The sequence below is a fragment of the Coptis chinensis genome, chromosome 4 (genome assembly GCF_015680905.1).
Source record: "Coptis chinensis isolate HL-2020 chromosome 4, ASM1568090v1, whole genome shotgun sequence".
NCBI lineage: Eukaryota > Viridiplantae > Streptophyta > Magnoliopsida > Ranunculales > Ranunculaceae > Coptis > Coptis chinensis.
The window spans coordinates 11,273,391-11,286,089 of NC_141459.1; the positions used below are offsets into that span (position 1 = coordinate 11,273,391).

Consider the following 12,699-nt stretch of genomic DNA (forward strand, 5'->3'; position numbering starts at 1 on the left):
CTACACAACAAATTAAACTTTTTTCCCGTTAGAGGAAGATATTTGATAAGAGCTATCCATGCCAAAGTTACAACAACTATTTTGCAAGTGTTAATACCAATTACAATAAAAAGACATAATAACTTTATGAAATCCGTGCCAAAGTGCAGTACTATCAACACACCAATCAATATAGGAACTATAGCTCTGTATGTAGTTTCTGATTTAAGTCTAGGAACGGTTTTAAAGGTCAAGTTAGTCACCTTGGTTGAGTTTCTAGCTATTCTCTATGGACTAATAACCAATATATAGATTCTTCCCATTTGATTTGCTATTATTGTCTTAATTATGATATTTGTTTTTATGTTCATATTATCTTTTAAACTATCTCTTTCTAATTACATATTTTAGATGTTGTTCTCCTACTACTTACCTCATTACCCTGTTTAATTATCTTCTTCTCTGCCACTCAACCCAGACAAATACAGATACAACACTTAAATTTGAAGTGGGTGAGAGTTAACCATGTATGCACCTGTATGGGTTATATTGTTAATAATTTGAACTATAATCTTTCGCTATCCCTTTTGTCTCCGAAGGGTGGTAGGTACCTCATAGAAGATAGAATGTGATACCCAAATTATATTTAAAACTTAACCTTTTCCACTAAAAAACCAAACCATGCAACCTCTGCCTCATTTCTCTCTTTGAGTCACAGGGTGAGAGAGAATACACATATTTGAGACTCAGTCCATTGTGGAGCTAGAAAAAAAAAAAAAAATGGTGAGAGAAATTTGCAACTTACTGGCTATGTTAATCTCCGGGTACTGATTCACTTATTCTTCATCACCAACGGTAATCACTTAACTTACTCCTTTCTCTTTCTTCTTTAAAGTTTACACATAAATTATTTTCAAGTGTTTGATTTTAGAATTGTTTAGTTTTACTAAAGGAGCCCAGTCTTGACCTTCATCTGTTTGTGGACATAAAATGCTACCACTGTGACGCCCTTTCGATCCAACAATATATGCTTTAATCGTTGTAAAAGTAATTCATAAATCTAAATATCTGAGTGTATACTATTTCAAATGACTCTTTGATTAAACTGTAGAGTAGAACAGTGGACTCATGAAGAATGAATAAGAGCTGAATTGTTTTAGGCATACTCAAGACTCGAGAGTTTGACAGTCCATAGTACTTCCATACTGCCAATGAAGCTGATGGGCCACATTATATAGGCTTTGGAAATGCATGGAAAGACTGTTGTTGGGCCAGGACTTTATGAGTTAAGGGGGTTAGGCACTTGACCAACATGATTTGTTGTAGGGAAAATCGTGTACCTAGTGAGGTGGGAGGCTCAGTTGTCAATTGTCTTTGAAGTGCTCAAGCCAATAATCAACTAGGCACCCACATGACTCATAAGCCATTATTGGCAGGTGTAGTTCTAATAGGAAAGGCATCAATTGGGCCCAATGTCCATAAACGTTTGCGAATATTAGATATAATTGAGTATCAGGTGCAGCTAAAAAATGGACAAAGATGACTTGCCCTTTAGGTAAATAAAAGATGTGCGGTTCATACTGTTCATATTTGGATTAACAACATTCAGAATGAAAGCCAAGGTGGTTGCACAGTACGTAACATCTCCAATTGCTACCAAGTACCAAGGTGCACAAAGCAAAATGTAGTATATTATTGTTCTGTGCATGCTGAACTGTGAAATTCACCTAACAAGTGCTACCATGAGTATGACAACGGTATCACACCAATATTTTTTTAGCTGTTCATGAACAGTAGGTAGCATGATTGCTTATGAGGAGTCTTTATAGCTTCCCACCATCCACACTTAAAGCCTGTGGTGGTCAATGGTGAGTGAGAACTGATGAGAACCATCATACATAGTGAGCATGAGTGCATGATTCTGTATCATAATATAGGCCGTGTTGATACTTCGATTTGTGGGAATACAATTTGCACACTTATTTATAGGCTGAAATCCTATGGATATTAGTGGCAACTTTTACTCTCAAGAGCTCTAAACTGCAAACTTAACAAAACAACTCGTTTTCTTTCGCTGGTGGGATTCAATTTCAGGGGTATAAATCGAGGGTCCCCAATGCGCCGCAATATGAGAGAGATTATTAGAAATTAATTAATTAGCAGTCTTAAACGCAGATTATTAGAAATTAATTAATTAGCAGTTTTAAACTAAAATTAAATGAGAATAAAAAAAATGGAAACATGAAAACGGTTCGTTCTCCCTTGAGTACAATGAGTTAGAATTTAATTTTGCTGACAAAAAACCCAAGCAAAGCCCGCTGGACTTCCCACCAATTCAGACTAAACTCTTCGTTCTCCATCTCCCTCTTACTGCCCCTCCATCTACTCACTCTCCCTCTCACTTGGGCTGTTGCTTTTTACGATTACGGTTTTGCAGGTTAACTCTTGCACAATTTGCTCAAGAAAAATGCAAAGCTGGAATATCAAGTAAGGCGGGTATGAATCTTTTGTTTTTCCAGAAATAGGAATAATGGTTTCAATTTTTGTTATTTGGGCGTAACTGTGTAAGTGAGATGTCGCAAGAACACTTAGATTTGCAATGATGTAAGTGTGTAACTGTGTAATTTGGGATTTTTTTTTTTTTTTTTTTGAATATTTTGGGTTGTAACAATGCATCAAAGCCTGTGTTTTTGTCTAATCCAGAGTCGTTGGCCAACCTTAGAGTTTCTTATTTAATTCGTTATACCTTCTATTTCACTCATCTCCTTCCTTTGTTTCATCACTCATTTGCTCATTGTCATTGTCTACAAATTAAAAAGCAATTCCCACCCGTGGACTTAACATTAACATCAACAGTGGACTTAACATTTTCAAATGTGTATTAACTCCTCGTGATCTTCTTCTTTCTTTGTTTGTGTATTTAATCTTATGGGTAAATAATATTAAAAGCTGGGTATCTTTAGGTATCTACTCGATTCCATATTTTTCCCTTTTTTCTATATTTTTGTTTAAATAAGTTGCAATTTTTTATTTTGATTTTCATTTGGGTAGATCCTTCAGCGGGAAGGCAACTGGAAGGTTTTGTTATAGAAGGCTAGGTACTGATTTCGTGTACCTGCATATACACATCTGGCATCAAACCATTTATACCTACTTATTTGGATCAGCTTATGGTATAGAAGACTTTGCCACTGGAGTTAGCTTTGCTTCTGTCACTGGAAGTGGTACTTCCCATTTTGTGGTAAGTTGATGGTAGCAACTTTATTTAGGCTATTACTTGAAAAGATGGCATTGTTATTCCTAACTTCATGTTATAACGTGCTTTTCAATTACATTGTCCAATTTGGGACTAACCATTATTAAGAAGCGTTATGTGGTAATATTGTGTTGCCGTTTGACAGAGTTATAGCAGCGACGTAGCCTTCGTGAAGTGTTCTACTACTCCTAATACTTCAACACGGGTTCAACAAAGGGAACGCTTGAAGCGACTAATATTTACAGAGAATACTCCTAATACATCAGTTTTTTTTTTTTTTTTTTGTTAAACTTCGATTTTAAATAACTCCAAATTTCTTCTCACCTAAAATTGCTATGTAGCTGCGTTATGTCCAGGTGTGCGTTTAAACGAAGTTTAACTAAGACTCTTTAGGAAACAAGTACATCCAACTATGCAAGGACACTTATACTTGAGGTACAATCCCCTATCTATAAGGTTTTTATCGTCTTGGTAACCCATTTAGGTGAGTTACAATAGATTTTATGCGTAATTTCATTGTCCACATGCAGAATTTTGAAATCCTCGCATCTCTTTGATCTTCCTCTCTGTTTGAGGTTGGGGACTACAATGAGTCAGTGACGATAGGTTGCGTACCCTCAATCACCATCTCTCCCCAACGTGTCTTTCGCTCCCAACAATCATGTTTACGAGGTAAGCAATCTTTTCGTGCTAGGCTCTTTCTTTGCATGGGTATAGTTTACTACATGCCATGAGTATTGCATGTTTTAAATCTTTGCACTTTCTTTCAACGTCTCTATTTTTATATTTGCATTTCTTTTGGAAACTGGAATTTCAAACAATTAAAGTTTTAAGCTTTAAGTTTTGTTTTCTTCAATTAGTTGTATCAGATCATGTAAACTCTTTATCCCATTAGCGAACCCGACATTAATAATTCACGCTAAATGTTAAAAGCATTTTAAGTTCTCTGTCCCCTGAATTTATGGTGCGTTATGTCTTTGCTATTTGGGTTTTGATTTGAAGTGTTTCCCTTACCATGGTACTTTATTATTCTCACACTACACAGTAAAATATTATATCAAACTACATAAGAGTGAACTGCCCTTGATGAAAAGGTTGCAGTATATCATATTGTGATTGCTCCCAGTAAAGCCCTAAATTTTGCCAAGATTTAACCATATATTAATTTTTCCAGTCTATATTTTACACCCATTTTTTGGCTTTTGACTACTTGGATTTCTATACATAAATGATTGTTTGCAACAATCCCCTCAAGCGTTGATTTGTTAATTTGTTTCTTATATGTGCAACTCAAACATGGGAGCCCTGGATCTTTGGCTTCCTTATATATTCTTGATGATGGGTTTGAATGCAAATTCTTGAGGGTTTGAAGGTTGTACCTATTTCTGTTGTTGGTTGATTTTTAAAATTTGGTATTGGAGCTAGGTTTGGAGTCATGGTTAAGTGCTTTGAATTGAAGGGAAAATGATGTTAAGGGAGAAGGGAAGCTACCTAGACAATAATGAGTGCCATAATGGAAAGAGTTATCACTGCCATTGGATTCTTAAGCTAGATATGGCTAAGGTTTATTAGAACATGGTTGTTGTGAATTTAGGTTAAGGTTGAAGCTGATCACATGTGTACCTTGACAATGGCATTAATGATGGTGTGACACTTTGCTGTTAGAAAGCTACTCTGTGATGTTTTGGGCTTACTTGATTCGTATTTTGTTTCAATGTTGTTGCCTGACTAAGTTTTATTTGGCTTTACTTGGACTTGCTTAGGTCTTACCTTAACAACCAAATCTTCAGGCCAATCCACTTCTAAAGTCTAACCAATTAATTGTTGAGGATATGTTTTGCAAATATCGTATGTGATGAATTGAGGGAAATCTCATGTTTCTAACGTGTGCTATTATATTAGTGATATTCAGTGTTTTAGGTATACACTGTGGGGAAGTAAAGAACGTAGGAAACTAATCTATAAGGAAGTCCATGTACTCCTTTGTAATTCTAAGATTTTTTTTTTTTTTTTTTTTTTTTTTTTTTTTTTGGTTCAAAATTCTGCTGACTTTAGCAATAAGATTTTTCCTAATAAGATATAGAAATTTATGTATGAGTGAGTTTCATACTTTCATTACAACAGTAGTTTAATGATTTGCAATGTTCAAATATTTTCTCTTACATAGCAAGTTGTTCACTATACTAGAAAACAAAATCATATACATTAACCGTACAGACATGGGTTGTATGGTGGGGAAGTAGTTGGACCTTATACCTTTACAACCTTATAAAGTAACAGTATAGACATGGGCTACTTCATGTTCCTATCTGGCTAATCTGGGTAAAGTTTAAGGCTTAGTACAAAGTGAGCATTCTTAACAGAAAGGCACGAGTCAAGTGACTTGATCTTCTGTACTTAGCTTTCACAAAATCTTAACACATTAATTAGACTTTTCATCGAGTTTAGATTAGAAAAGAATTAATGAGCAATTAATTAGCACAATCAATTCGGTTCCAATAAACCTGCCCTTTCTTTATTCCAATAAACCCTTCGGTTCTCCAAGTAACTTTCTATCTCTATACGTCCTCTCTCCAATTAAAAAAAAAATTAATACCGTCGTTTGGGTTTCTCCAACACCCACTCTCCAACTTCCCATCTATTTTCATTTTCTTTCTCTCTGTCCACTCCAATTTTGCTCAATTCCAACTCCAGTTCTGCTCAATTCCAACTCCAGTTCTGCTCAATTCCACTTCTGATATCTATCACACCATGATTCAAACCCAATGCATGCATATCAGGTAAAGCTTCTACCAGACTTTCTTCTTTTGCCTCCATTGTTATTTTTTCCCAAATTTTAAATGGTTTATGTTTTGATTCAATAAAACTACTGATTTATTTTATTTAGCTAACATTTGGGTATCACAGAAATACAGAACTGTTGAGTTGAAATTTTTTCATGTCTCATTGATTTGTTTGGGTATCACAATTCACAAATCTCTTAGATTGCAACTTCATAAGCTTTTTCTCAAGCCATAAATAGCTTAAAAGCATTTTGGAAAATGTGGACAGTGTTTACAAGTTTTTGTTTTTTTTTGTGTGGTTCAAGCTAATTGAATTTAAAGTTTATATAGTACATTGTTAGATTTGGGAAGAAAGAGATGAACGTACATAAATATTGTGTTGGCTGATGTCTGAATATATGAAGTAATCTTCTTTTGACCCGAATGCAGGTTGAATATGTGTAGACTATTTATGTGTTAAGTTATATGTTTTCGCTGCATGATAAATTTGGATGGAGAAACAAGGTACAAAAAGTGGAAGTGGAGGTTTCCTTCAGTTATTTGATTGGAATAGAAAGTTGTGGAAGAAGTTGTTCTCCAATAAGTCTGATTTTCCAGGTAACTTTGTTGTATAAAGTTCCGAGTTAATGCTTACTATATCTTCTCATATCATCATTGTTTACCTAATGTGATGTAATTGTCATGTGTTCATCAGCATGCAAACAATTTTGACAATTATTAACATAGAACGAATTAAATGTTTTATAATTGTCCGAAAAAATGTTTTTATAATGGGTGTCCTTCAAGAATCAAAAGAAAAAAGATCTCCAAAACCCTTTACATTATTGTAAATCTCAAAAGTTCGAACAATTATCCATGAAGATTTGAAATTTTCAATAACTTTTAAATATTCGGATCCTTCAAGAATCAAAAGAAATAATATGCATGTCTTTAGAACTCGGACTAAATTAAAAGATATAAGTATATAACGTTTTTATTTTTGTATGAAAAACTATTTCGTGCCAAACCTTATCGTTTACTTTAAGATTTTTAACCCCATGAAACTATTGAAAATATCTTGACTTTAATGGATTTTTGTTACTCTCATGTAGAAGGATCAAACCAAGGAAAGAGAAGTAGTGTTAATTTGCAGGTGACAGAGTTCCATCAGGTGAACATTTTTGCATCATTGAGTTTCTGCACTTGATAATATTTTCATATTATGCTTAAGTTTGTTACTGTTTACTGTTTTAGATTGATGAAGATGATATTGGAATATCAAGTATAAAAGGAAGCAGTGATTACAGTTGTTCTTCTTCAATGACCAACGATGAAGGAAATGGAGTAAAGGCTCTTGGGGTTGTAGCCAGGCTTATGGGGTTGGATTTTTTACCTACAACCACTGTTGGCGAGCCATACTCTACCCCCTTATCATACGAACGGTCTACAAAGCTTTTGATAATTGGTAAGGATGATTTAGGTATTTTCAGTACTTTTATTGCCTTCTAATTCTAATGATTGTTTTTGGGTTGAACTCTATTGGCCCCAAAATTAATATGTTCAACATTGTTTTCATTACTTTAGAACCATTGCATAAACTATTTTAGACCTTTTCGATGGCAATGCATGATCTCAGTAACCTTTGTGACCATCCAAACTGCTTACTTAAGGAAGAGGCCAATCACTGATGTCATGTTTGATGATTAATATTGAAGTTTCAGGTGCTTTTTTTTTTTTCTATAGAATAGTCTTTATGTAGAGGACATCATTTCAGAATATTTGGTTGCTTTGTATGTTAGTGGTTGAATTTGGGCATTGCAATGTGTCTCCAATATCCAAGAAGTCCCCATGTATCTCTTAGGTTCCGTTCTTAAAATTATATATATATATATATATATATATATATATATATATATATATATATATATATATATATATATATATATATATAATATATGTTTTTTTTTTATTAAAAAAAATGTTGCATTGTCTTCCCTGTGCACTCTATGTTTCATTGTCTTCTCTTGAGTTTTAGGTTAGTATGTACACTCTAGGTTTTAGACATTGTCTGCACACTCAAATGAGCAATATTGTGAGGTGGACTACACGCAAAGTATATGTAGAATGTGTCAATGACTTTAGCCATGCAGTTACAAAAATGGGGTTAGGAGACTGCCGTTTAGCTTAATGCTCCTAGTGTTGGACTTCATATTCTTAACGACAAAGAAAAAAGCAATTATCGTTAAAATTTATGATCTATCTGGTACGTGTGTGTGTGTGTGTGTGTGTGTGTGTGTGTTTTTTTTTTTTTTATGTGTGAAACTTTGGTTTTCGAAAATCATCCATAGAGTGGTTGTTGATGGTTATTTGTTCAGAATCGAAAATCATTCATAGCTTTCTCTCAAAGGAATGAAACGGTATGTACTCTCTCTCTCTGGGTTATCAGAAATGGGTATGTACCCATGTTGTGCCACAATTATGAGATTCAATATATATGGAAAGTTGTGAGGAAGTGGGAATGAACGCTATGTGATTAACCTTTTATAAATCACTTATGATTTTCAAAACTCAAAGAGTGCAAACAACTTTTCTAATGATTGTCATTTTGCTGTAATTTTTGTTTTCTGCAACGTATTGTATTTTTTTTTTGTGATTAAAGTAATAATTGGGTTCACGTTAGTCTTTTCATTTATTTAATTACTATGATATGATTCTCTTGGTGAGGTTTGTGACCCAAATAAAATTATTTTCGAATCGAAAACATAACGTAACCATGGTATGATACAATTTATTTCCTTTTCATTGTGTTTGCATATGTTCAATTCCTTATTTTGGTTTAACATTAAAATTTCTTAGATAGTTGGTGTGGAGGGTTTGGATTCGCTTTCTCACACCCATTCACACTGATACCCATTAACTATCTATTGCAATTCTTATAAAGAGAAGATCCCGGGTTCCTTTTTCCTTCTCCCCCTTGCTTTTGTCCTTTTCCTCCTTTTATTATTTTTTTTCTTATTTAGTGTTACGATTTTTATCTTATGTTTTCATTTATTTATTTTTTTTCAATTTTTCCTTATTTTGTTTCTTCCGGTTTATGAAATTGGTTGCATGTACGGCAAAAAATGAAATAGTGAATTGGTAACAATGCTTTTGGTTTGCAGAGAACAAAACTAGAAGAGAAAATTTCATCCTATTGCTGGGGTAAGTGACTGAGGACCCTGTTTCTTATTTCATTTTCAATTTTTTATGATGGGCTACCGATTATATGCAATTTTCACTGTAATTCCATCTTTAAGTTTAGATCAACATGTACACAACCATTTGTATCTTTTATTTGAATGCTACTGACTTACTAAGGTGAGAGCCACTGTCAATAACTAGGTGAGTATATTGCTCTGCATCTTGATGCCACCAAAAAAAAAAGATTTAACTCTTCCAAAATCCATATCTAGAAGGAAATCTTCTTTATATAGCATTGCATGTAAAGTTACGAAACATGGTGCATTTTCCGTTATTGCACAATTGAAGTATAGTGGTTTTTATCTTTATATGGTTTTCATTGTTGTTTTAGAGCCTAAATTATTCCGGTTTAAATTATTATAATGCACTACAAATTGAGCTTTCTAGATGTAGGTTTTCACAAAGAAATAGATTAGATATCCATTCAATTTGAAGGGATTGGCTCTATATATTGCTCTCTATTTCTTTCTAGCGTTTCAAATTCTACTAAGAGAAATCTTTCAAATTAAATATTTTATAGTTCTATGTAAACATAGTTTCTATTGTCAATTTGGTGTCCAGTGCTAATTATTGGGGACATACTGAAATGAAGACTGCGCAATAAAAATTTCTTTAGATACTTGGTCTCTTTCTTAATACACGGTCATGACTTGAAATTGTGTGTGTGTGTGTGTGTTTTGTGGAGTGGGAAGGCTTATTGAATTTGACGAGCTTTTGTTAGCTTTTTATATCCAGAAAATTCCATGCTTAATGTTGGAGTCTGCATAGGAAATTTAAACATCCAAGTAGTCACGTGCTCATGACCAAGGATGGGGAAGGCATCTTGCAATATACATATGTAACACAATTAAGGAATAATCCATATTAAGGTAATAAGACTTGCCTACCCTACGTGAAGCTTACCTGTTTAATCCATCTATTTGTTGTATTTCTTTTTTTTTTTTTTAATTGCGAGATTGCAACGTGCTTCCAAATTTGGTCATTGGAATGTGTAGGTGTGTTTCTTACTGTACTCAATGTCATATGAACATGAATGATTTGAAATTTGCATGTCAGGTGAACATGATAGGAGCATCTATATGTTTTATATTAAAAAACTTTTTGGAAAACTTTAACCACTAATAAGGGCAACTACTAGAGCTAAATATTTGCTTAAAAAAAAGCCCTGAATCAGTATTACTTTTGGTCATTTTGTGTCATCCGGTGGTCATGGGATTTTGCTACAGTGTTGCTTCTTAGTTCATTTTGTGCATATGCTACTACACTCGAGTGAAAATGAATACAAGGTTCAACTCACAAGTTATTAATAGGACTAGAAATTGACAACCCTTTTTTATTTTGTGCGTTTTTCTGTGTCCCGATTCCTACTACAAGTATAATATAATTTTCTTTCACAATTGTTTGTTTGGCTTGACACTTGCAATAATTTGATTTGATAATGCAAAAATGTAATTTCATTTCAAATGCAAACCGTCTTTAGAAGTACTATACGTTTTTTGTGATTTGCTCATATTTGCTTAATTAGTATAGTGTTGACGGTAATGATTTTTTTTTGGAATGAATTTTTTTTTACACCACCAGATGAGGGAGGCACAACTGTTAACTTAAATGAAAAAATTATGTGCAAGTTGGTGGGTATTTCCTACTGTTTGCTCCTTTTGAAGATTAATTATGTACCCAGAATTTGATACAAAATGTGTGTAATGCATTTGAAGCATAAGCTATAAATCTAACTTATGGTAACTTATTCTCATACTCTTGCAACGTGGAAGGAAATTTGCCGTTTTTTAAAGGTCTGTTTGTGTTCATGACATATTGACATATGTTTACTTATGTACTTCAAATATTATAGGATTGTTTTTGTTCAATTTATGAATAAGATGAGTTTGATTGGTGAAAGCAGGTCAACTTCCCCATATTTTTTCTTCCGTTTTAAAAAATGTGTGAGTCATTGGTGTGGTTTGCACTCCTTTAGAACCCCCATCAGTCACTCACTATGTCAATACACGTAACCGCATACTCTTCAATAATCCATCTGAATTCTAACAAGAGGTCAGTAACTCTATCATGCAGTTGTACTTGCCTCTAGCAAGAGGCTAATGCCTTGGAAGTTTAGAGCAAGATGGGAAGAGCTTCAACTCAAGTTACAAAATGGAGACTCACATGGACATGGATGGAATCAATTTTACAGTTGATGCCGCAGAGTATGCCTCAAATTGACATAGTGCTCAGTTTGTTATAGCTTTGGCGTGGTCTTTAAGATCATAGTATAGGTTTGTCTCATATAATTTTGTTTTGTATATCACTATATCTAACTATATGTAGATTTTTTGTGTTTTTTTTTTCACAGAAACTCAGAGGGGCTACAGCCCTTGTTAGCCCTGATGTAGGTCCGCTCCTGCTTGCCACCATCTTACCTTCAGGAATAATTTTGTAATTGTTAGGATTCTAATTACCAATGTTTCCTTTATTCCGAAATGTTATACGTTGTTTACCTACTTTCAAATGCTTTCGATAAATTAGTGACAAAATTTATAAAAGTAAACTAATATGCATCATTGAATAAATTGTTGCTTTGTGCATTACCTTTTTCGAGTAGCTTACATTTCAAAAAAAAAATCCATTACAAATAATGCATGTGTAATTCACTATCGAACGTACACATCTACTCAATATTAACATTAGGGGATGTGTGCTAGAATATAACGACAAAAATATTTACTAAAATATAATCCTATTCTTATTGTGTCCAATATCAAGTCATTAAGCTATTGCATGGGTACGGGTACGAGTGTCCCATTTGGATGCTGGTACGGAGATTTGAACACAGTATGGTCTAAAAAGTAGATACGTGGACACAGCTAATATTTATTTTTATTTTTATTTTTTTTATTAGAAAAACTATTTGGCAATAAAATCATTAAAAATATAAGTTAAATTCTACAGTTACACAATCTCAATTATAATATTTTATATTGTTGTGAGTCATATCTTATAAAAGATACATTATCCTACACCTCTTATTGTAAAATTGTAGGTGTCATATCTGGATCGTGTGTCCACGTCGGACACGCTGACATGGTGTCAAACACGGCGACACAAGACACGGCAGAAAATATGAAGTACCCATGCAATATAGCTTATTACTATACGTATGCTAATTTTACTAAAAATGTATATTTACAAGTATATATAGCAACAAAAAAAACTACAACAATTATTTCACATATGTTCATGCAAATTTTAATAAAATGTCATTATAATTTTATAAAATCCGTGCCAAAGGCATGGGCACTAACTAGTCAATATAACAAAACAAAGTTGTTTCCTGACTCGCGGCTGAGATTGAGTTTCAGGGGTATAAATCTAGGGCCACTATTTCGCCATGTGGATTGGGAATTAATTAGATTATTAATTCTGACAAAAAAAAAAAAAACCCCTTCGTTTCTACTTTCTCCGAAC

The 12,699-nt window shown here is 33.6% G+C and overlaps 1 protein-coding gene across 1 annotated transcript; it reads left to right on the forward strand.

Annotated features, from left to right (window-relative positions):
• Positions 1–3,535: 3,535 nt before the first annotated feature.
• On the forward strand, positions 3,536–9,202 carry LOC147501869 (uncharacterized). The gene is made up of 6 exons (XM_086604403.1): positions 3,536–3,670; positions 3,766–3,907; positions 6,448–6,615; positions 7,110–7,168; positions 7,252–7,462; positions 9,159–9,202. Exons 3-6 carry the CDS (start codon positions 6,510–6,512, stop codon positions 9,200–9,202), a joined length of 420 nt encoding a protein of 139 aa, XP_086460529.1. The 5' UTR covers positions 3,536–3,670; positions 3,766–3,907; positions 6,448–6,509.
• The last annotated feature ends 3,497 nt before the right edge of the window (positions 9,203–12,699 follow it).